The sequence below is a fragment of the Salmo salar genome, chromosome ssa24, assembly GCF_905237065.1.
Source record: "Salmo salar chromosome ssa24, Ssal_v3.1, whole genome shotgun sequence".
Classification (NCBI taxonomy): domain Eukaryota; kingdom Metazoa; phylum Chordata; class Actinopteri; order Salmoniformes; family Salmonidae; genus Salmo; species Salmo salar.
Genome location: NC_059465.1, coordinates 42305514 through 42331588, shown reverse-complemented (window position 1 = coordinate 42331588; position 26075 = coordinate 42305514). Strand labels below are relative to the sequence as shown.

At 43.6% G+C, this 26075-nt stretch overlaps 1 protein-coding gene across 1 annotated transcript in view; it reads right to left on the bottom strand.

Annotated features, from left to right (window-relative positions):
- The window catches only part of LOC106585923 (extracellular matrix organizing protein FRAS1), a 345785-nt gene that overhangs the window by 60020 nt on the left and 259690 nt on the right, over window positions 1-26075 (bottom strand). The window contains exons 41-47 of the mRNA XM_045706754.1: window positions 25840-25975; window positions 16764-16960; window positions 15086-15242; window positions 13712-13794; window positions 13332-13512; window positions 10661-10849; window positions 1990-2109 (exon numbers count right to left, since the gene is read on the bottom strand). Coding sequence (XP_045562710.1) covers window positions 1990-2109; window positions 10661-10849; window positions 13332-13512; window positions 13712-13794; window positions 15086-15242; window positions 16764-16960; window positions 25840-25975 — 1063 coding nt within the window. The remainder of the gene's footprint in view (window positions 1-1989; window positions 2110-10660; window positions 10850-13331; window positions 13513-13711; window positions 13795-15085; window positions 15243-16763; window positions 16961-25839; window positions 25976-26075) is intronic.

Below are 26075 nucleotides of genomic sequence, written 5' to 3'. Positions count from 1 at the left end.
GGGATGGGGGAACGGGGAACGGGGGGACGGGGGGACGGGGGACGGGGGAACGGGGGAACGGGGGACGGGGGGACGGGGAACGGGGGGACATGGGGACGGGGGACGGGGGAGCAGGGGGACATGGGAATGGGGGAACGGTGGAATGGGGGGGACATGGGAACGGGGGAACAGGGGAACGGGGGGACATGGGGACGGGGAACATGGGGACAGGGGGAACATGGGGATGGGGGAACGGGGAACGGGGGACGGGGGGACGGGGGACGGGGAACGGGGGAACGGGGGCGGGGGGACGGGGGAACGGGGGGACATGGGGACGGGGGGACGGGGAGCAGGGGGGACATGGGAATGGGGGAACGGTGGAATGGGGGGACATGGGAACGGGGGAACGGGGGAACGGGGGGACAGGGGAACGGGGGGATATGGGGACGGGGGAACGGGGGAACGGGGGGACGGGGGAACGGGGGAGCGGGGGGACATGGGAACGGGGGAACGGGGGGACAGGGGAACGGGGTAACGGGGGGACATGGGGACGGGGGAGACGAGGAGGAAGATAACAGAGGGAAGGAGAGATCAAAACCTGAGAGTGAAGATGTTTCAACCACATGGGAACAGAAAGCCCAGAACAGACCACTGGTGTTTTTAGATCGCATCAGGAAAGTAGGGCACCGCTCGTGAGCAACTACCAGTAACAATTGGCCACCTACTGTTTTGAATTGATCGCCAGTACTGTGTTCCTTACATAACAGGACACCATACAAAGTTACCTACCTAGTATCCTACTGAAGAAGGACTGTTACCTACCTAGTATACTGATGAAGAAGGACTGGTACCTACCTAGTACACTGATGTAGAAGGACTGGTACCTACCTAGTATACTGATGTAGAAGGACTGGTACCTACCTAGTATACTGATGAAGAAGGACTGGTACCTACCTAGTATACTGATGTAGAAGGACTGGTACCTACCTAGTATACTGATGAAGAAGGACTGGTACCTACCTAGTATCCTACTGAAGAAGGACTGGTACCTACCTAGTATACTGATGTAGAAGGACTGGTACCTACCTAGTATACTGATGTAGAAGGACTGCTACCTACCTAGTATCCTGATGTAGAAGGACTGGTACCTACCTAGTATACTGATGTAGAAGGACTGGTACCTACCTAGTACACTGATGAAGAAGGACTGGTACCTACCTAGTATACTGATGTAGAAGGACTGGTACCTACCTAGTATCCTGATGTAGAAGGACTGGTACCTACCTAGTATACTGATGTAGAAGGACTGGTACCTACCTAGTATCCTAATGAAGAAGGACTGGTACCTACCTAGTATACTGATGTAGAAGGACTGGTACCTACCTAGTATACTGATGAAGAAGGACTGGTACCTACCTAGTATACTGACGTGGAAGGACTGGTACCTACCTAGTATACTGATGTAGAAGGACTGGTACCTACCTAGTATACTGATGTAGAAGGACTGGTACCTACCTAGTATACTGATGTAGAAGGACTGGTACCTACCTAGTATACTGATGTAGAAGGACTGGTACCTACCTAGTATACTGATGAAGAAGGACTGGTACCTACCTAGTATCCTAATGAAGAAGGACTGGTACCTACCTAGTATACTGATGTAGAAGGACTGGTACCTACCTAGTATACTGATGAAGAAGGACTGGTACCTACCTAGTATCCTAATGAAGAAGGACTGGTACCTACCTAGTATACTGATGTGGAAGGACTGGTACCTACCTAGTATACTGATGTGGAAGGACTGGTACCTACCTAGTATCCTAATGAAGAAGGACTGGTACCTACCTAGTATACTGATGTAGAAGGACTGGTACCTACCTAGTATACTGATGTGGAAGGACTGGTACCTACCTAGTATCCTAATGTAGAAGGACTGGTACCTACCTAGTATACTGATGTGGAAGGACTGGTACCTACCTAGTATACTGATGTAGAAGGACTGGTACCTACCTAGTATACTGATGTGGAAGGACTGGTCGATCAGTTTGTTGCCCTCTGGATCCACCAGGTTGAACTTGAAGGAGATGCTCCCTCCTTCATCTCCCTTTTCATGACTGTACTCCAACAGACCTGCAACAAACACACACAGTCAATATTAGGGTCAAATCACTCAACCCTAGTCCAACAGGCCTGTGACACACACATGTCGTTTTGGGGAACCTAACGCGATAGTGAAATGATCATTAGCCTTATACATACACCCAGACACAGTCAACAAGGGCGATTCCATGCCAGAGGAAGCGGGAAAATATATTTGATATCTCAGATTGTTCTGGCAATTCTCACATAGAAACTTCAATGGGATCTTTCTGAAAATCACGATGAAAGGTAGGCCATTTTAGACCTATACATGCCTCCTGTAAGACCCTATGGTCTGTGAAGCGTACATGGTAGAGACAATATCTTGGTGTCATTATACTGCTTATAGTGTGCTCTAACATATGGAGTATGTCAAGATTCTGAGAAGAAAAAAAAATCACATTAATTTATTCAACATACAAAAATATTAATAATAATATCTGATAAGTACCCTTTTTTGATTTAGCTTATTTTTTATACATATTGTTCAGAACAATATACTCTTTAAACATGTCAACATTTCTTTTTTTGTCACTGACCTACACACAATACTCCCCCCCAAAAAATATAATAGCAGCTCTCGCTGGTGTGGAATCGCTCTGAACTATCTACATAGACAAACCATTGACACTCATCTACAGGTAACTGCCAAAATAATGGAAACACTTGAGTAAATCAGGATTACAAAGTATATTGAAAGCAAGTGCTTCCACACCACATGTGGTTCCACACAGGTGTTGTTCTCGCGTTAATTAAGCAATTAAGATCCCATCATCAAATCAAATGTTTTTTGTCACACGCTTCATAAACAACAGGTGTAGACTAACAGTGAAATGCTGAGTTAAAGATAACAGTGAGTTAAAGATAACAGTGAGTTAAAGCTAACAGTGAGTTAAAGGTAACAGTGAGTTAAAGGTAACAGTGAGTTAAAGGTAACAGTGAGTTAAAGATAACAGTGAGTTAAAGATAACAGTGAGTTAAAGATAACAGTGAGTGAGTTAAAGATAACAGTGAGTTAAAGATAACAGTGAGTTACATTTACATTACATTTACGTCATTTAGCAGACGCTCTTATCCAGAGCGACTTACAAATTGGTGCATTCGCCTTATGATATCCAGTGGAACAACCACTTTACAATAGTACATCTATATCTTTTCTTTTTTGGGGGGGGGTGGTTAGAAGGATTACTTAATCCTATCCCAGGTATTCCTTAAAGAGGTGTGGTAACAGTGAGTTAAAGATAACAGTGAGTTTAAGATAACAGTTAAAGATAACAGTGAGTTAAAGATAACAGTGAGTTAAAGGTAACAGTGAGTGAGTTAAAGATAACAGTGAGTTAAAGATAACAGTGAGTTAAAGATAACAGTGAGTTAAAGATAACAGTGAGTTAAAGATAACAGTGAGTTAAAGATAACAGTGAGTTAAATATAACAGTGAGTTAAAGATAACAGTGAGTTAAAGGTAACAGTGAGTTAAAGATAACAGTGAGTTAAAGATAACAGTGAATTGCAGAGTTAAAGATAACAAAGATAGAATATTATTAGAAATACAGTGAATAACAAATAAGAATAACGAGTAAAAATAACATGGCTATACACAGGGAATACCAGATAAAGTTTGAGTTGATGATCGAGTTGATGTGCAGGGATAAGAGGTAATTGAGGTAGGTACAGTGCTTCCAGAAAGTATTCACACCCCTTGACTTTTTCCACATTATGTTGTGTTACAGTCTGAATTCAAATTGGATTAAAATGTATCTTTTTTTGTCACTGGCCTACACACAATACCCCAAAATGTCCAAGTATAATTCTGATTTTAGAGATTTTTAAAAAATTAATTAGAAATGAAAAGTGAAAATGTATTGACTCAGTAAGTATTCAACACCTTTGTTATGGCAACGCCTAAATAAGTTCAGAAGTAAAAATGTGCTTAACAAGTTGCATGGACTCACTGTGTGTAATAACAGTGTTTACATTACATTTGAATTGACTACCTCATCTCTGTACCCCACACACACAATTATCTGTAAGGGTCCCTCAGTCGAGCAGAGGTTTTCCAATGCCTCGCAAAGACCAGGGAGGTTTTCCAATGCCTCGCAAAGACCAGGGAGGTTTTCCAATGCCTCGCAAAGACCAGGGAGGTTTTCCAATGCCTCGCAAAGACCAGGGAGGTTTTCCAATGCCTCGCAAAGACCAGGGAGGTTTTCCAATGCCTCGCAAAGACCAGGGAGGTTTTCCAATGCCTCGCAAAGACCAGGGAGGTTTTCCAATGCCTCGCAAAGACCAGGGAGGTTTTCCAATGCCTCGCAAAGACCAGGGAGGTTTTCCAATGCCTCGCAAAGACCAGGGAGGTTTTCCAATGCCTCGGAAAGACCAGGGAGGTTTTCCAATGCCTCGCAGAGACCAGGGAGGTTTTCCAATGCCTCGCAGAGACCAGGGAGGTTTTCCAATGCCTCGCAAAGTAGGGCACCAAGTTATGTAAAGTCCCCATTTGGGAAGCCAATGTGATTATTTTTATTCAATTAGCCCCTATCTGCAAAAACCAGCGGGACACCTGTTGACAACTTCCGGTGAAATTGGAGGGCGCGCAATTCAAATAAATAATCATCAAAGTTATGGATATTAAACACTAGGTACATACAAGTGTCTTATATCGGTTAAAAGCTTAAATTCTATTCTTGTTAATCTAACTGCATTGTCCCATTTACAATAGGCTTTACAGCGAAAGCATGCCATGCGATTGTTTGAGGACGGCGCCCCACATCAATATATTTTTCAACCAGCACAGGCTTCATAAAATCACAAAAAGCGATTAAATAATCACTTACTTATTGAAAATCTTCCTCTGATTTGCATTCCCAAGGGACCCAGCTACAACATGCATGGTCGTTTTGTTAGATAAAATCCTTCTTATATCCCAAATAATCTGTTTAATTGGCGCCATCGATGTGAGTAATCCACTCGTTCAACATGCAGAGAAAGGAATCCAAAAAGCTACCGCTAAACTTTGTTAAAACATGTCAAAATACATTTCTATATAATCCTCAGGTACCCTAAAATGTAATTAAACTATAATATTTCATACGGAAAGAAGTATGTTCAATAGAAAAGTAAAACTTCGCAAGTGCGTCCTCTTCATCGCACGCACAAACTGATTTCCAACTCTGACTCCCAGTACCAAAACTCAAAATTCTTCCTCGTTTGGGAAGAAACAAGCCTGAAACCTTGAACAAAGACTGTTGACATCTAGTGGAACCCATAGGAATTGCAATCAGGGAGCTGGAATTGCATAGGACCCATAGCTTTCCATTGAAAGAGCATGGGCTCTCAAAAAAATACATTCTGGTTGCTTTTTCTTTGGAGTTTCTCCTACCATATCAATTGTGTTATAGTCTCATACATTATTTTAACATTTCTACAAACTTCAAAGTGTTCAATATCCAATGGTACCAATTATATGCATATCCTGGCTTCTGGGCCTGAGTAACAGGCAGTTTACTTTAGGTACGTCAGTCAGACAGGAAGTGGAGAAAAATAGACCCTAGCCTGAAGAAGTTAATGGCAACATTGAATATCCACTGAGTGACTATATCTTAGCGCATAAAAAATATTCTGGTTAGGGACAGTTTGCGCTGTTCTGTGAAGGGAGTAGTACACAGTGTTGTATGAGAGCTTCAGTTTCTTGGCAAATTCTCGCACGGAATAGCCTTCATTTCTCAGAACAAGAATAGACTGACGAGTTTCAGAAGAAAGCACTTTGTTTCTGGCCATTTTGAGCCTGTAATCGAACCCACAAATGCTGATGCTCCAGATACTCAACTAGTCCAAAGAACTAACTTAATTGCAAAAGGGTTTTCTAATGATCAATTAGCCTTTTAAAATGATAAACTTGGATTAGCTAACACAACGTGCCATTGGAACACAGGAGTGATGATTGCTGATAATGAGCCTATGTATATATTCCATTAAGAAATCTGCTGTTTCCAGGTACAATAGTAATTTACAACAGTAACAATGTCTAGACTGTATTTCTGATCAATTTGATTTTATTTTAATGGACAAAAAAATGTGCTTTACTTTCAAAAACAAGGACATTTCTAAGTGACCCCAAACTTTTGAACGGTAGTGTACATGTAGGTAGGGGTAAAGTGACTATGCATAGATAATAAACAGCGAGAAGCAGCAGCATAAAAAAGGGAGGGGTCAATGCAAATAGTCTGGGTAGCCATTTGACTAGATGTTCAGGAGTCATGGCTTGGGGGTAGAAGCTGTTTAGAAGCCTCTTGGACCTAGACTTTGGCGCTCCGGTATCGCTTGCCGTGCGGTAGCAGAGAGAACAGTCTATGACTAGGGTGGCTGGAGTCTTTGACAATTTTTAGGGCCTTCCTCTGACACCGCCTGGTATAGAGGTCCTGGATGGCAGGAAGCTTGGCCCCAGTGATGTAATAGGCCATACGCACTAAACCCTTCAGAGCTTTTCTTTTGGAGGCCAAGCAGTTGCCATATCAGACGGTGATGCAACCAGTCAGGATGCTCTCGATGGTGCAGGTGAAGAACTTTTTGAGGATCTGAGGACCCATACCAAATCTTTTCAGTCGTCTGAGAGGGAATAGGTGTTGTCGTCCCCTCTCCACGACTGTCTTGGTGTGTTTGGACCATGTTAGTTTGTTAGTGATGTAGACACCAAGGAACTTGAAGCTCTGCACCTGCTCCACTATAGCCCCGTCGATGAGAATGGGGGCGTGCTTGGCCATCCTTTTCCTGTAGTTCACGATCATCTCCTTTCTCTTGAACACGTTGAGGGAGAGGCTGTTGTCCTGGCACCACAATTCCAGATCTCTGACCTCCTCCCTATAGGCTGTCTCGTCGTTGTCGGTGATCAGGCCTACCACGTTGTGTCATTGGCAAACTTAATGATGGTCTTGGAGTCGTGCTTAGCCGTGCAGTCATGAGTGAACAGGGAGTGCAGGAGGGGACTGAGCACGCACCGCTAAGGGGCCCCCGTGTTGAGGATCAGCGTGGCAGATGTGTTGTTGTCTACCCTTACCACCTTGGGACGGCCCATCAGGAAGTCCAGGATCCAGTTGCAGAGGGAGGTGTTTAGTCCCAGGGTCCTTAGATTAGTGATTAGCTTTGAGGGCACTATGGTGTTGAACGCTGAGCTGTAGTCAATGAACAACATTCTCACGTAGGTGTTCCTTTTGGCCAGGTGGGAAAGGGCAGTAAGGGGTGAAAATTGGAGTGTGTCTAGGGTTTCTGGGATGATGGTGTTGATGTGAGCCATGACCAGCCTTTCAAAGCACTTCATGGCTACATACGTGAGTGCTACGGGTCGGTAGTCATTAAGGCAGGTTACCTTGGTGTTCTTGGGGACAGGGACTATGGTGGTCTGCTTGAAACATGTCGGTATTACAGACTTGGTCAGGGACAGGTTGAAAATATTTGCCAGTTGGTCAGCACATGCTCAGAGTACACGTCCTGTTAATCTGTGTGGCCCTGCGGCCTTGTGAATGCTGGCCTATTCAAAGGTCTTACTCACATCGGCTACAGAGAGCGCGATCACACAGTCGTCCGGAACAGCTGGTGCTCTCATGCATGGTTCAGTGTTGCTTGCTTCGAAGCAAGCATAGAAAGCATTTAGCTCGTCTGGAAGGCTCAGGTAGCTGGACAGCTCGCGGATGCGTTTCTTTGGAGGTCGTACCGGTATTTCTTATAAGCGTCCAGATGATTGTCCCGCTCCTTGAAAGCGGCAATTCTTGACTTTAGCTCAGTGCAAATGTTGCTTCTAATCCAGTGCTTCTAGTTGCTGTATGCAAGGGAGGAGTTTCTAGAGTGTTGTCTCTTCTAACTGAACAGGTGACATGCTGGTAAAAATGAGGTAAAACAGATTTCAGTTTCCCTTAAAATCATGGGCCATGAGAAACGCCGCCTCTGAATGTGCATTTTCTTGTTTGCTTATAGCCCTATACTGCTGGTTTAGTTTGGTCTTAGTGCCAGCATCGGTTTGTGGTGGTAAATAGACAGCTATGAAACATATAGATGGTAAATAGTATGGTCTGTAGATTATCAGCAACAGCTGTTCCCTTCGACCAGCAAAATGTATATCCCTGTCCTTGCTCAGCCACGACTCTGAGAAACATATAAAACATGTTCAGGTCCTGTTGATAGGACAGTATCGAATGGAGCTCATCCAATTTGTTCTCCAGTGATTGCACGTTCGCCGACGTAGTCTCCTCAGGAACTGCCTCATTTTCACTGCCGCTTCCTCTTTCAAGTCCCGGGATTACGGTCAGGAGTAAGCAGAATATCCAGAGCTGTCGATATTCCAAATTGAGGTTAGTGATTGCTGTTCAATCAAATTTCAATCAAATGTATTTATAAAGCCCTTTTCACATCAGCTGATGTCACAAAGTGCTGTACAGAAACCCAGCCTAAAACCCCAAACAGCAAGCAATGCAGGTGTAGAAGCACGGGGGCAAGGAAAAACTCCCTAGAAAGGCTAGAACCTAGGAAGAAACCTAGAGACGAACCATGCTATGAGGGGTGGCCAGTCCTCTTCTGGCTGTGCCGGGTGCAGATTATAACAGAACATGGCCAAGATGTTCAAATGTTCATAGATGACCAGCAGGGTCAAATAATAATATTCACAGTGGTTGTCGAGGGTGCAACAGGTCAGGGCTCCATAGCTGCAGGCAGAACAGTTGAAACTGGAGCAGCAGCAGGGCCAGGTGGACTGGGGACAACAAGGAGTCATCAGGCTAGGTAGTCCCGAGGCATGGTCCTAGACCTCAGGTCCTCCGAGAGAGAGAGAGAAAGAAATAAAGAAAGAAAGAAAGAAAGAAAGAAAGAAAGAAAGAAAGAAAGAAAGAAAGAAAGAAAGAAAGAAAGAAAAAGAGAGCCAAATTCACACAGGACACCGGATAAGACAGGAGAAATACTCCAGATATAACAGACTGACCCCAGCCCCCGACACATAAACTACTACAGCATAAATACTGGAGGCTGAGACAGGAGGGGTCAGGAGACACTGTGGCCCCGTCCGACGATACCCCCGGACAGGGCCAAACAGGCAGGATATAACCCCACCCACTTTTCCAAAGCACAGCCCCCACACCACTAGAGGGATATCTTCAACCACCAACTTACCATCCTGAGACAAGGCCGAGTATAGCCCATGATGATCTCCGCCACGGCATAACCCAAGGGGGGGGCGCCAACCCGGACAGGAAGATCACATCAGTGACTCAACCCACTCAAGTGACGCACACCTCCTAGGGACGGCATGGAAGAGCACCAGTAAGCCAGTGACTCAGCCCCTGTAATAGGGTTAGAGCCAGAGAATCCCAGTGGAGAGAGGGGAACCGGCCAGGCAGAGACAGCAAGGGCGGTTCGTTGCTCCAGTGCCTTTCCGTTCACCTTCACACTCCTGGGCCAGACAACACTCATTCATAGGACCTACTGAAGAGATGAGTCTTCTTCCAGAAGCTGTTTTCTATAGTAGGAAATTATGGCGGAGACATTATGTACAAAAAAAGTTTCGATCAGCGAAATAAATAACACAAAATTGGTCAGGATCACGTAAGACCTCCACTATCCACTGCACCGCCATTCAACCACATATACTTAAGTTTATGTACAAAAAATGATGGGCAGGCCATTATTTTGGCTACCATGGCAATGCCCCCCGTAGGATGACAATGCCCCCATTCACAGGGCACGAGTGGTCACTGAACGGTTTGACGAGCACAAAACCACATGCCAGGGAGTCTCAGTCCCAAGATCTCAACCAAACTGAACACGTATGGGACAGTCTGAATGGTGTCACAACACTCTAATAGAGTCCAATACCCTTGTAGAATCTATGTCAAGATGCATGGAAAGAGGTCTGACTCGTGGTGGCCCAATGCTCTATTAAGACAGTTGATGTTGGTGTTTCCTTTATTTTGACAGTTACCTGTATCTGTACCAGTACGAGGGTAAAGTTAGGGTCAATTCAATATCCTGAATGAATTAATTTCAAGAACTGAGAACAAATCTCTGAGAAAACCAAGGGCCATTTTTCCTGGGAAAAAAAAGAGAGAGAGGCAGAGTGACGGACTGCTGAGAGAGAGAGAGGCAGAGTGACGGACTGCTGAGAGAGAGAGGCAGAGTGACGGACTGCTGAGAGAGAGAGAGAGGCAGAGTGACGGACTGCTGAGAGAGAGAGAGAGGCAGAGTGACGGACTGCTGAGAGAGAGAGAGAGGCAGAGTGACGGACTGCTGAGAGAGAGAGAGGCAGAGTGACGGACTGCTGAGAGAGAGAGAGGCAGAGTGACGGACTGCTGAGAGAGAGAGAGAGAGAGGCAGAGTGACGGACTGCTGAGAGAGAGAGAGGCAGAGTGACAACCTGCTGAGAGAGAGAGAGAGAGAGAGGCAGAGTGACGGACTGCTGAGAGAGAGAGAGAGAGAGAGAGAGGCAGAGTGACGGACTGCTGAGAGAGAGAGAGGCAGAGAGAGAGAGAGAGAGAGAGAGAGAGAGAGAGAGAGAGAGAAAGAGAGATACCTTTGTTGACCTCCTCCTGTGTGAAGCTCTTGACAGGTCCTTTAACAGACATCCTGTCCTGTCCTCCTCTGTTAGAAAGCTGTAGTGTTCCTACTGGAGGATCTTTGATCAGAATGTACCTCAGCTTCAGGCTGTCTGAGTCGGAATCTGATCCCTTCAGGTTCTGCTCAGTGATTTTAGACGCCGCGCCTGAGGGAAGAGATAACAGACACTCAGAAAACAGCAGAATACAAGACTCTAGAATAGCATTTCGCTACACCCGCAATAACATCTGCTAAACACGTGTATGTGACCAATAACATCTGCTAAACGTGTGTATGTGACCAATAACATCTGCTAAACGTGTGTATGTGACCAATAACATCTGCTAACCATGTGACCAATAACATCTGCTAACCATGTGACCAATAACATCTGCTAACCATGTGACCAATAACATCTGCTAACCATGTGACCAATAACATCTGCTAACCATGTGTATGTGACCAATAAAATTAGATTTTTGCTATTTGCATCTTCTGTTCTGACTGCTTTGTTGGGAGTTTGTTCCGGTTAACCAATTCCATATTGACATACTCTGAGTACACCAAACATTAGGAACACCTTCCTAATATTGAGTTGACCCCCCCACATCCTCCCCCGCTCACCCTTCGGACAGTCTTCGGACTTTACAAGGTGTCAAAAGCATACATTTTTCACATTTTAGTCATTTAGCAGACGCTCTTATCCAGAGCGACTGACAGTAGTGAATGCATACATTTCATACATTTTTTTTTTTGTACTGGCCCCCCGTGGGGAATGAACCCACAACCCTGGCATTGCACACACCATGCTGGCGTTGCAAACACCATGCTCTACCAACTGAGCCACAGGCTCAGAATGCCACTGTCCTGGCATTCAACAGGAATGCTGGCCGATATTGACTCCAATGCTTTGTGTCAAGTTGGCTGGATGTCCTTTGGGTGGTGGACCATTCTTGATACACACAGGAAACTGTTGAGCGTGAAAAACCCAGCAGCGTTGCAGTTCTCGACACACTCAAACCGGTGCGGCCTGGCACCTACTACCATACCCCGTTCAAAGGCACTTAAATATTTTGTCTTGCCCATTTATCTACTGAATGGCACACATACACGACACAATCCATGTCTCCATTGTCTCAAGGCTTAAAAATCCTTCTTTAACCTGTCTCCTCCCCTTTCATCTACACTGATTGAAGTGGCTTTAACAAGTGACAGGTGACCTGGATTCACCTGGTCAGTCTATGTCATGGAAAGAGCAGGTGTTCTTAATGTTTTGTAGACTCATCGTATATATTCAGCTGCTTCCGGTCTATCATTGCCATTCAATGTAAACCAAACCAACCCATCTTAGATGTTAGGTCCCCTCATATGAGGGACTTTGAGCGGTTGTGGACCGGTTCAGACTGACATTTTGTGAACGGTGTAGAGTCCCATGCCTTATAGTGGAAGAAATCCAATCTGTCTGCTCTCTGTTTCCACCCTGCAGAGCTGATTTGAAGTGTCAGATTTCAGACCCCAGATTAGCACATGTCACATTTTCTGTCCTATTCAGACAAAGAATCTATTTCTCTTCCACTGAGCGAGACAGCCCAGCCTGGCAGACGGCATATGAACGGTAACAGTCTAGCCGTTATGGTTCCATCTTGCTAAGATAATTCTCCTGCCAGATTTAGAGCTCGCAACATGAAAGAAATACAAAATAATTTCATAAAATATAAAAAAGACACATTTTTCTTGTTACATTTACATTTTACATTTAAGTCATTTAGCAGACGCTCTTATCCAGAGCGACTTACAAATTGGTGCATTCACCTTATGATATCCAGTGGAACAACCACTTTACAATAGCACATCTATATCTTTTTTGGGGGGGAGGGTAGGGGGGGGGGGGTTAGAAGGATTACTTTATCCTATCCCAGGTATTCCTTAAAGAGGTGGGGTTTCAGGTGTCTCCGGAAGGTGGTGATTGACTCCGCTGTCCTGGCGTCGTGAGGGAGCTTGTTCCACCATTGGGGTGCCAGAGCAGCGAACAGTTTTGACTGGGCTGAGCAGGAACTGTGCTTCCGCAGAGTTCACAGAATCACATCATGCTTAAAGCTGAAGTTTTAATGAATCTGCACACATTTGAATGGTGTCTCTGCGTCGCTCAATGGACATTTAGGAGAAAATGATTTTTCGTCAGTAATATGAAATAGTACCAATATTGTTCTGTCAATAACTATGATCATGTTAATTTTACAGTTATAAAGAAATGTGAAATCTAATAGTGTTGTTTATAATTTGATTGTTACTATATTTAGAAAACATGTCAGTCATTTCAACCCTATTGCCCCACATATATGATTTTTAAAATATTTTTTATATATTTGTACTATGTATTTGAGCCTGTGTCCTCAAAAATGAGTAAACCTTAGCAATTTAAGAACTATTTTTGTCACCGAAAAGGTGAGTTCCAGAACTTTCTAAAACGATGCAACATTACCAGTTACTGTGTATGGCCATCCCATGAAAAACCATTACGTTTGGATACGTCTATTTAGACGGGAAATCAACATTTTACCCCATCCTTCAAGCCTTAACATCCCCCCTCTCAAAAAAAACCAGGCATGTCAACGACCCAACTCTCTCTCCTCTAGCCCTCTCTGTACCTGCGGCCAGCTGCAGGCCTCTGTTAACTGTCATCCTTGGTCCTTCAGTCTTCCTGACGTCTATGGTGAAGGTGAGCCGCCCGGTGCTGGTGTGGACGCCGTCAGTCAGGGAGAAGGCTAGCTCGTCACTGCCCCCGGTGGCCCCATCAGGGGTGTACACCAGAAGCAGATCCAACACGTCCTGGTAGTAGAGTTGAAATTGATTAGTCGATCGATGGCATACATATCGTTAACTCAACATTATTAACCTATTTATGCAACAAAATACAAACAATTATTTGATTAATCAATGTTTTACAGCAGAGATGAATTGATTAATCTGCCCTAGCACTCGTCAAGTAATTTATTCCGAAAAACCTTGTGTTTGAACTCATCCCTACCTGGTAAGTGAATGTGGAACCCTGAGACAGGACCCGACCATTCTCCAGAGGCTGGGAGTAGAACTGGCGTCTAAGTAGCTTGCCTGAAAACAGGACCATGGTGGTACAGTTTGAGTATGTGGGGTTGCAATTTGCCTGAACAGAATGATAATAATGATAATGGTATGTGTGATTTATTCAGCAGAAGAATAGGGTAGATATATAAATAATACATCTAAGTGGTTAATATATCTTCATCACAGGCCGTAGAAAAGCCTTGAATCCTGGGAACTTCAGTCCGGGGAGTGCGCACCTGCCTGTGTGAGTCAATTAAGTATGCGTTTTGCGCTGGGCGATGTTGTTAAGCAGAGGCTGTCTGGTAGACAGACAGACAGACAGACAGACAGACAGACAGACAGACAGACAGACAGACAGACAGACAGACAGACAGACAGACAGACAGACAGACAGACAGACAGACAGACAGACAGACAGACAGACAGACAGACAGACAGACAGACAGACAGACAGACAGACAGGAGGGCAGGCAGTTAGACAGGAAAGGAGACAGTCAAAAGGACTGGGTCTCTATGGCCTCCATAGTGTGACAGGAGCTTTATGGGAGGGTTCATGTTACTTTTACTGCCTACAGGTTGTGAAGAATGGGTCAGTGCAGGGACCTGACAGTACAGGTAGAGTTAGAGGTAGGGATGGAGGGGTTGAGGGAGATGGAGGTATGGATGGTTGAGAGAGAGTTAGAGGAAGGGATGGAGGGGATGAGGGACAGTTAGAGGGAGGGATGGAGGGAGAGTTAGAGGTAGGGATGGAGGGAGAGTTAGAGGGAGGGATGGAGGGATGGAGGGAGAGTTAGAGGGAGGGATGAGGGAGAGTTAGAGGGAGGGATGGAGGGAGATAGGGGGACAGTTAGAGAGTAGAATGGGCCTGTGCATGGATCTGGAGATAGAGGTATGGAGGGTTGAGAGAGAGTTAGAGGAAGGGATGGAGGGAGAGTTAGAGGGAGGGATGGAGGGATGGAGGGAGAGTTAGAGGGAGGGATGGAGGGAGAGTTAGAGGGAGGGATGGAGGGAGGGATGGAGGGAGAGTTAGAGAGAGAGATGGAGGGAGAGATGGAGGGAGGGAGGGATGGAGGGAGGGATGGAGGCCAATTGGACTGGTGAGAGGGCTGCATAAAAACCAACTGTGTCAGGCCGTTAGAGGTAGGGATGGAGGGAGGGCTGAATAAAAACCAACTGTGTCAGGCCGTTAGAGGTAGGGATGGAGGGAGGGCTGAATAAAAACCAACTGTGTCAGGCCGTTAGAGGTAGGGATGGAGGGAGGGCTGCATAAAAACCAACTGTGTCAGGCCGTTAGATGTTCAAGCGTGTGTGTCTGTACCGTAGGTAGGTTGCTTGGTGACAGTGATGATGATGTCGTTGTCTGGTGTGTCTTGGTCCAGGACGTTGAGAGAGGAGTTAGTGATGACCACTCCTGAGTTTTCCTCCACCCGGACCCTGTTCACTGACACCACTGGCACCTTCTCCTCTTTACTCTGCTGCAGGGACTCACACAACAGTGTGAAGATTAGCATATTAGCATGTGGTCATTCTCAATCAGAGCGATTTATCAGCCAAGACAACATCAATAAAACTATTGATAATCACTCCACTATCCTTAATAGTGACCTTATTCAACAGGCATCATAACATCTTAAAAGGAGTCATTGTAAATAAGAATTTGTTCTTAACTGGCTTGCCTAGTTAAATAAAGTTTCAATAAAATATAATGAAAAATACACACAATTGCAAGAAAGTACACACACACACACACAAGCAAAGAGACGAGTGTAACCACAGACGCACACACACACACACACACACACACACACACACACACACACACACACACACACACACACACACACACACACACACACACACACACACACACACACACACACACACACACACACACACACACACATGGCTCTGTCAGGATCACCAATTCACCTCAAGGCCCTAGCAGACAAATTGACAACATTTTTATGGTGGGTGGGATTGCTTTGTGGGAAATTACAAGCTTGGTGAAGTTGTCAAGGCGCAAGAAAATCCATGAATCTTGTCTGAAAGTTTTCTTTGTGCACTATGTAATGGGTTAAGAGTTGTAGTTTATTATTATGAATAACAGAATATTTGTAAACAAACAACAGTTCAAAATATTAGTAAAGCAATTATGCTAATCTCATGGTCCCAGCACCCATAGCTCTGTCTATGAATTTGTATATTATTGAGACTGGTTACATTTCTTTAGCCCCATTCCTCAAACCGTAGTAGTAGTAGTAGTAGTAGTAGTAGTAGTAGTAGAACAGATTTTTTTGTCTGATAACTTTACCAAGCTTGTATTTTCCCACAAAGCAATCCCACCCACCAGCAAAATATTGTAGTAGTACAGTAGCAGCAGCAGTAGTAGTAGTAGTAGTAGTAGTACAGTAGCAGCAGTAGCAGTAGTAGTAGTAGCAGTAGTAGTAGTAGCAGTAGTAGTCGTAGTAGCAGCAGTAGTCGTAGTAGCAGCAGTAGTAGTAGTAGTAGTAGTAGTAGTAGTAGTAGTAGTATTGGTAATACCAGTAGCAGTAGTAGTAGTAGTAGTAGTATCAGTAGTATTAGTAGTAGCAGTAGTAGTAGCAGTAGTACAGTAGCAGCAGTAGCAGTAGTAGTAGTAGCAGTAGTAGTAGTAGCAGTAGTAGTCGTAGTAGCAGCAGTAGTCGTAGTAGCAGCAGTAGTAGTAGTAGTAGTAGTAGTAGTAGTATTGGTTGTAGTCGTCATAGCAGTGGTAGTAGCAGTAGTAGTAGTAGTAGTAGTAGTAGTAGTAGTAGTAGTAGTAGCAGTAGTAGTCGTAGTAGTAATAGTAGTAGTAGTAGTAGTAGTAGTAGTAGTAGCAGTAGTAGTAGTAGTAGTAGTAGCAGCAGTAGTAGTAGTAGTAGTAGCAGCAGTAGTAGTATCAGTAGTAATAGTAGTAGTATTGGTTGTAGTCATCATAGCAGTGGTAGTAGTAGTAGTAGTAGTAGTGTATTATTTACCTGTATGTCTATATTGACATTGAAGGGCTCTGTCTGACTGGACCCATCACTGATGTAGAAGGAGAAGGTGTCCTGGTAGTGGTGGTCAGTGTTCTGGACGTTCTGAACGTAGAAGATGTGGTCAGTGGTCAGGTCGTCCACAGAGAAGGGAACCTCTGGACTGATGATGAGGGTATTTGAACCGCCCATCAAGCCCACTGGGAAGACAGAGGACGAGACCAGAATGGGAAGTGACATCTCACAGACTACAACTGAGATACACAACATGACCAAATGTATGTGGACACCTGCTCGTCAAACGTCTCATTCCAAAAATCATGGGTGTTAATATGGAGTTGGTCCCACCTTTTGTTGCTATAACAGCCTCAACTCTTCTGGGAAGGCTTTCCACTAGATGATTGAACATTGCTGCGGGAACTTGCTTCCATTCAGCCATAAGAGCATTAGTGAGGTCGGGCACCGATGTTGGGTGATTAGGCCTGGCTCGCAGTCGGCGTTCCAATTCATCCCAAAGGTGTTAGATGGGGTTGAGGTCAGGGCTCTGTGCAGGCCAGTCAAGTTCTTCCACACCGATCTCAACATACCATTTATGTATGGACCTGGCTTTGTGCACGGGGGCATTGTCTTGCTGAAACAGGAAAGGGCCTTCCCCAAACTGTTGCCACAAAGTTGGAAGCACAGAATCGTCTACAATGTCACTGTATGCTGTAGAGTTAAGATCTCTCTTCACTGGAACTAAGGGGCCTAGCCCGAATCATAAAAACAGCCCCAGACCATTATTCCTCATCCACCAAACTTTACAGTTGGCACTATGCATTGAGGCAAACCCAGATTTGTCTGTCGAACTGCCAGATGGGTGAAGCGTAATTCATCACAAAATGACTTGTTGGAAAGGTGGCATCCTATGACAGTGCCACGTTGAAAGTCACTGAGCTCTTCAGTAAGGCCATTATACTGCTAACGTTTGTCTATGGAGATTGCATGGCAGGTGTGCTCAATTTTATACACCTGTCAGCAACAGGTGTGGCTGAAATAGCCGAAACCACTAATTTGAAGGGGTGTCCACATACTTTTGTATATATATATATATAGTGTGCTAACCAGGGTTAGACTAGAGACATCTAAGATGGATGACACCATGTAGGGAAAATGTCAGGCTCAACAGGTGGATTGTCATTAGGAGACTAAAGACCAGTCCTTCAGCCTATCTAACTTCATATCTCACTTTAAACTCCTTGCTCTGCGGGCTTCCCTCCACTTTCATCACTGTTGTTTTATATGTCTCTATGATTATTGTACTGCATATGTAGGGTATTACTGTATATGTACTGATATGTATTGTATATGTATTGTATATGTAGTGTATTACTGTATTTGTACTGCATATGTAGTGTATTACCGTATATGTACTGTATATGTACAGTATATGTAGTGTATATCAAATAAAATAAAAATCGAGCCCCTAAACAACAATGCAGTTTAAAAAAATAATTGTATGCTTGTATATGTAGTATATTACTGTATATGTAGTGTATCATATACAAATTGTATATGTAGTGTATATGTAGTGTATGTGTACTGTATATGTACTGTATATTCACTGTATATGCACTGCATATGTAGTGTATTACTATATATGTACAGTATATGTACTGTACATATACTGCATATGTACAGTAAATGTAGTGTATTATTGGAGTGTATATGTAGAGTATATGTAGTGTATTATTGTATATGTACTGTATATGTAATGTATATACACTGTATATGTACTGTGTATGTACAGTATATGTAGTGTATATATGTACTGTGCATGTACTGTATGTGTAGTGTATTACTGCATATGTACAGTATATGTAGAGTATATGTAGTGTATTACTGTATATGTAGTGTATTACTGTATATGTAGTATATATGTAGTGTATTACTGTATATGTTGTGTGTATGTAGTGTATATGTAGTGTACGTACTGTATATACATTGTATTCATGTACCTCTGTTTATATTTACATTGCTTTGCCTAGGACAATTTCCCCTTATGGGACAGATTTGTTTTATTTTTATTTGGTTTACCTTTATTTAACTTGGCAAGTCAGTTAAGAACAAATTCTTATTTACAATAATGGCCTACCCCAGCCAAACCCAGACGACGCTGGGCCAATTGGGTGACACCCTATGGGACTCCCAATCATGACCGGATGTGATACAGCATGGATTACGATATCGAATTTCCCATTCCTCTCAAAATATTTAGAAAAAGCTGTTGCGCAGCAACTCACTGCCTTCCTGAAGACAAACAATGTATACGAAACACTTCAGTCTGGTTTTAGACCCCATCATAGCACTGAGACTGCACTTGTGAAGGTGGTAAATTACCTTTTAACTTTTTACGGTATAGGGGGCAGTATTTTCACTTTCGGATGAAAAGCGTGCCCAGAGTAAACTGCCTAATACTCGGGCCCAGAGTCAAATACTTGCATATTATTAGTAGATTTGTATAGAAAACTGAATGATGTCTGTGAGTATAACAGAACTCATATGGCAGGCAAAAACCTGAGAAAAATCCAACCCGGAAGTGGGAAATCTGAGAATTGTAGTTCTTCTTTTGAATCCCCATCGAAACTACAGTGTCTGTGGGGTCACGTTGCACTTCCTAAGGCTTCCATTGGCTGTCAACAGCCTTTAGAAACGTGTTTCATACTTCTCCTGTTACTGGGCAGAAAATAGGAGCTCAGTCAATGAGTGGAGTGCCTGGGACCAGTGAGTTGTTTACTGCACGGGCACATTTGGCACGCCGCTCCTTCTTTTTCCTCTGTAATGAATACACTATTGTCCGGTTGGAATATTATCGACGTTTTATGTTAGAAAGACCCTAAGGATTGATTGTAAACAAGGTTTGACATGTTTCTACGAACGGTAATGGAACTATTTGACTTTTCGTGTCTGGATTTACGCTCGCGCATTATGCCTTTGGATAGTGGTCTGAACGCACGAACAAAATGGAGGTATTTGGACATAAATATGGAGTATTTCGAAGAAAAAAAAACGTACCCGATTTAAACTGGTTACTACTCTTGCCCAGAAACGAGAATATGCATATTATTAGTAGATTTGGATAGAAAACACTCTGAAATTTCTAAAACTGTTTGACTGGTGTCTGTGAGTATAACAGAACTCATATGGCAGGCAAAAACCTGAGAATATTCCAAGCAGGAAGTGGAAAGTCTGAGAATTGTAGTTCTTCTTTTGATTCTCTATCAAAACTAGATTATCTGTGGGGTTACGTTGCACTTTCTAAGGCTTCCATTGGCTGTCTAAAGCCTTCAGAAAGTGGATTGAGCCTTCTCCTGTCTCTGGGCAGAGCACACTGTTTTTTCTTTTTCTCCTTGAATGAATACACTATTGTCCGGTTGGAATATTATCGCAATTTTACGTTAAAAATACCATAAAAATTGATTTGAAACAGCGTTTGACATGCTTCTAAGTACGGTAATGGAACATTTTGACTTTTTTGTCTCGAAATGCGCTCGCGCATTACCCTTTGGATAGTGAACTGAACGCACAAACAAAACGCAGGTATTTGTTCATAACTATGGATTATTTCGAACAAAAACAACATTTCTTGTGGAAGTAGCAGTCCTGGGAGTGCATTCTGACGAAGATCAGCAAAGGTAATACAATATTTCTAATACTAATTCTGAGTTTAGGTGACCTCGAAGTTGGCGGGTGTCTGAATAGCGATGGCTGAGCTATGTACTCAGAATATTGAAAAATGTGCTTTCTCCGTAAAGCTATTTTAAAATCTGACAGCGCTTGCATAAAGGAGTAGTCTATCTATAATTCTTAAAATAATTGTTATGTATTTTGTCAACGTTTATGATGAGTATTTTTGTAAATTCACCGGAAGTTTTTGGTGGGAAATACATTTTCTGAACATCAAGCGCCAATGTAAAATGCTGTTTTTGGATATAAATATGAACTTTATCGAACAAAACATACATGTATTCTGTAACATAATGTCCTAGGAGTGTCATCTGATGAAGATCGTCAAAGGTTAGTGCATAATTTAGCTGTGTTTTCGGTTTCTGTGACATATACCCTTACTTGGAAAATGGCTGTGTGATTATTTGTGTCTATGTACTCTCCTAACATAATCTAATGTTTTGCACTCGTTGTAAAGCCTTTTTGAAGTCGGACAATGTGGTTAGATTAACGAGAGTCTTATCTTTAAAATGGTGTAAAATAGTTGATTGTTTGAGAAAATTGAATTGTGGTATTTTAGTTGTTTTTGTATTTCGCGCCATGCGATCCCATTGGCTCTTGGCTAGGGGTCCCGCTGGTGGAACGCCTAGATGTAAGAAGATAACTGTTGTAAATTTGATCAACGTTTATGATGAGTATTTTTGTAAATTGATGTGCTCATTCACAGGAAGTTTTGGTGGGAATACATTTTCTGAACATCACGCGCCAATATAAAATGGGGTTTTTGGATATAAATATGGATATAAATATGAACTTTATCGAGAAAAACATACATGTATTGTGTAACATGAAGTCCTATGAGTGCTATCTGATGAAGATCATCAAAGGTTAGTAAATATTTTAGCTGTATTTTTGTTTTTTGTGATGCATGTCCTTGCTTGGAAAATGGCTGTGTGGTTTTTCTTGTGAAGTTTATGTCCTAACATAATCTAATTTTATGCTTTCGCCGTAAAGCCTTTTTGAAATCGGACAATGTGGTTAGATTAACGAGAAGTTTATCTTTAAAATGGTGTAAAATAGTTGATTGTTTGAGAAAATGAAATTATGAGATTTTAGAGTCCCACCTAGCCCTTAGAAGTTAATGGCGTCAGACCGAGGCTCTGCATTTGTTCTCGTGCTCCTAGACCTTAGTGCTGCTTTTGATACCATCGATCACCACATTCTTTTGGAGAGATTGGAAACCCAAATTGGTCTACACGGACAAGTTCTGGTCTGGTTTAGATCTTATCTGTCGTTAAGATATCAGATTGTCTCTGTGGATGGTTTGTCCTCTGACAAATCAACTGTAAATTTCGGTGTTCCTCAAGGCTCTGTTTTAGGACCACTATTGTTTTCACTATATATTTTACCTCTTGGTGATGTCATTCGGAAACATAATGTTAACTTTCACTGCTATGCAGACGACACACAGCTGTACATTTCGATGAAACACGGTGAAGCCCCAAAATTGCCCTCCCTGGAAGCCTGTGTTTCAGACATAAGGAAGTGGATGGCTGCAAATGTTGTACTTTTAAACTCGGACAAAACAGAGATGCTTGTTCTAGGTCCCAAGAAACAAAGAGATCTTCTGTTGAATCTGACAATTCATCTTGATGGTTGTACAGTCGTCTCAAATAAAACTGTGAAGGACCTCGGCGTTACTCTGGACCCTGATCTCTCTTTTGACGAACATACCAAGACTGTTTCAAGGAGAGTTTTTTTCCATCTACGTAACATTGCAAAAATCAGGAACTTTCTGTCCAAAAATGATGCAGAAAAAGGAATCCATGCTTTTGTCACTTCTAGGTTAGACTACTGCAATGCTCTACTTTCCGGATAAGGCACTAAATAAACTTCAGTTAGTGCTAAACACGGCTGCTAGAATCTTGATTAGAACCAAATAATTTGATCATAGTACTCCAGTGCTAGCCTCTCTACACTGGCTTCCTGTTAAGGCAAGGGCTGATTTCAAGGTTTTACTGCTAACCTACAAAGCATTACATGTGCTTGCTCCTACCTATCTTTCCAATTTGGTCATGCCGTACATACTTACACGTACGCTACGGTCACAAGACGCAGGCCTCCTTACTGTCCCTAGAATTTCTAAGGAAACAGCTGGAGGCAGGGCTTTCTCCTATAGAGCTCCATTTTTATGGAATGGTCTGCCTATCCATGTGAGAGACACAGACTCGGTCTCAACCTTTAAGTCTTTATTGAAGACTCATCTCTTCAGTAGGTCCTATGATTGAGTGTAGTCTGGCCCAGGAGTGTGAAGGTGAACGGAAAGGTATCGTCAGATGGGGCCACAGTGTCTCCCGACCCCTCCTGTCTCAGCCTCCAGTATTTATGCTGCAGTAGTTTATGTGTCGGTGGGCTAGGGTCAGTCTGTTATATCTGGAGTATTTCTCCTGTCTTATCCGGTGACCTGTGTTAATTGAAGTATTCTCTCTCTCTCTCTCTCTCTCTCTCTCTCTCTCTCTCTCTCTCTCTCTCTCTCTCTCTCTCTCTCTCTCTCTCAGAGGACCTGAGCCCTAGGATCATGCCTCAGGACTACCTAGCCTGATGACTCCTTGCTGTCCCCAGTCCACCTGGTCATGCTGCTGCTCCAGTTTCAACTGTTCTGCCTGCGGCTATGGAACCCTGACCTGTTCACCGGACATGCTACCTGTCCCAGACTTGCTGTTTTCAACTCTCTAGAGACAGCCGGAGCGGTAGAGATACTCGGCTATGAAAATGCCAACTGACAATTACTCCTGAGGTGCTGACCTGTTGCACCCTCGACAACCACTGTGATTATTATTATTTGACCCTGCTGGTCATCTATAAACATTTAATGGAACCAATATACACAGGCAGTTAGGAAAGCAAAGGCTAGCTTTATCAAACATCCTGTAGCACAAACTCCAAAAAGTTATGGGACACTGTAAAGTCCATGGAGAATAAGAGCACCTCCTCCCAACTGCCCAGTGCACTGAGGCTAGGAAACACTGTCACCACCGATAAATCCATGATAATTGAGAATTTCAATAAGCATTTTTCTACAGCTGGCCATGCTTTCCACCTGGCCACCTCTACCCTGGTCAATAGCCCTGTACCCCCCACAGCAACTTGCCAAGACTCCCCCATTTCTCCTTCACCCAAATACAGAAAGCTGATGTTCTGAAAGAGCTGAAAAATCTGGACCCCTACAAATCAGCAGGACTAGACAATCTGGACCCTCTCTTTCTAAAATGATCAGCCGAAATTGTTGCAACCCCTACTACTAGCCTTTTGTATCGTCTGAGATCCCCAAAGATTGGAAAGCTGCCGCGGTCATCCCCCTCTTCAAAGGGGGAGACGCGCTAGACCCAAACTGCTATAGACCTATATCTATCCTACTCTGCCTTTCTAATGTCTTCGAAAGCCAAGTTAACAAACAGATCACCGACCATTTCGAATCCCACCGTACCTTCTCCGCGATGCAATCTGGTTTCCGAGCAGGTCATGGGTGCACCTCAACCACGCTCAAGGTCCTAAACGATATCATAACCTCCATCGATAAGAGACAATACTGTGCAGCTGTATTCATCGACCTGGCCAAGGCTTTCGACTCTGTCAATCACCGTATTCTTATCGGCAGACTCAACAGCCTTGGTTTCTCAAATGACTGCCTCACCTGGTTCACCAACTACTTCTCAGACAGAGTTCAGTGTGGCAAATCGGAGGGCCTGTTGTCCGAACCTCTGGCAGTCTCAATGGGGGTGCCACAGGGTTCAATTCTTGGGCCAACTCTTTTCTCTGTATACATCAATGATGTCGTTCTTGCTGCTGGTGATTCTCTGATCCACCTCTATGCAGACGATACCATTCTCTATATACATCTGGCCCTTCTTTGGACACTGTGTTAACTAACCTCCAGACAAGCTTCAATGCCATACAACTCTCCTTTCGTGGCCTCCAACTGCTCTTAAATGCAAGTAAAACTAAATGCATGCTCTTCAACCGATCGCTGCCCGCACCTGCCCGCCTGTCCAGCATCACCTACTCTGGACGGTTCTGACTTAGAATATGTGGACAACTACAAATACCTAGGTGTCTGGTTAGACTGTAAACTCTCCTTCCAGACTCACATCAAGCATCTCCAATCCAAAGTTAAATCTAGAATCGGCTTCCTATTTCGCAACAAAGCATCCTTCACTCATGCTGCCAAACATACCCCGTAAAACTGACTATCCTACCGATCCTCGACTTCGGCGATGTCATTTACAAAATAGCCTCCAACACTCTACTCAGCAAATTGGATGTCGTCTATCACAGTGCCATCCGTTTTGTCACCAAATCCCCATATACTACCCACCACTGCGACCTGTATGCTCTCGTTACCTGGCCCTCGCTTCATATTTGTCGCCAAACCCACTGGTTCCAGGTCATCTATAGGTCTTTGCTGGGTAAAGCCCCGCCTTATCTCAGCTCACTGGTCACCATAGCAGCACCCAGCCGTAGCACACGCTCCAGCAGGTATATTTCACTGGTCACCCACAAAGCCAATTCCTCATTTGGCCGCCTTTCCTTCCAGTTCTCTGCTGCCAAAGACAAACGAATTGCAAAAATCACTGAAGCTGGACACTCATATATTTTGCAACTTTGCACCCAAGTATCTCTACTTGCACATTCAGCTTCTGCACATCTATCACTCCAGTGTTTAATTGCTAAATTGTAATTATTTCGCCACTAAGGCCTATTTATTGCCTTACCTCCCTAATCTTACCTCATTTGCACACACTGTATATAGACTTTTTTTTCTATTAAGTTATTGACTGAATATTTTGTTTATTCCATGTGTAACTCTGTGTTGTTGTTTCTGTCGCACTGCTTTGCTTTATCTTGGCCAGGTCACAGTTGTAAATGAGAACTTGTTCTCAACTAGCCTACCTGGTAAAATAAAGGTGAAATACATTATTTTTTTTATTTTTTTACATTTGAACATCTTGGCCATGTTCTGTTATAATCTCCACCCGGCACAGCCAGAAGAGGACTGGTCACCCCTCATAGCCTGGTTCCTCTAGGTTTCTTCCTAGGTTCTGGCCTTTCTAGGGAGATTTTCCTAGCCACCATTTTTCTACACCTGCATTGCTTGCTGTCTGGGGTTTTAGGCTGGGTTTCGATACAGCACTTTGTGACATCAGCTGGTGTAAGAAGGGCCTTATAAATACATTTGATTGATTGATTGATTGATTGATTGATTGATTGGAACCAGGGACTGTAGTGACGCCTCTTGCACTGAGATTCAGTGCCATGGACCACAGCGTCAGTCAGGACATTATTCAGTTGAATGAATACCCCCCCACACACACACCTCTTCCTATTGTGTTCTCAATGAAGCCATATTTGGGTACGGTGATCATCCAAACCAGCAGATCCTTGTTGGGTGTGTCCAGATCTGATACAATGATATGATTGGTTGACAGCTGGACTCGTCCTCCTCCCTGGACCTAGAAAAACACAACATAGACACTTGCATAACATTTCACATTGGGTGAGAGCGCTTCTAGGGATAGTATGAAGTAGCCCCTAAATATCTACTGATCTGAA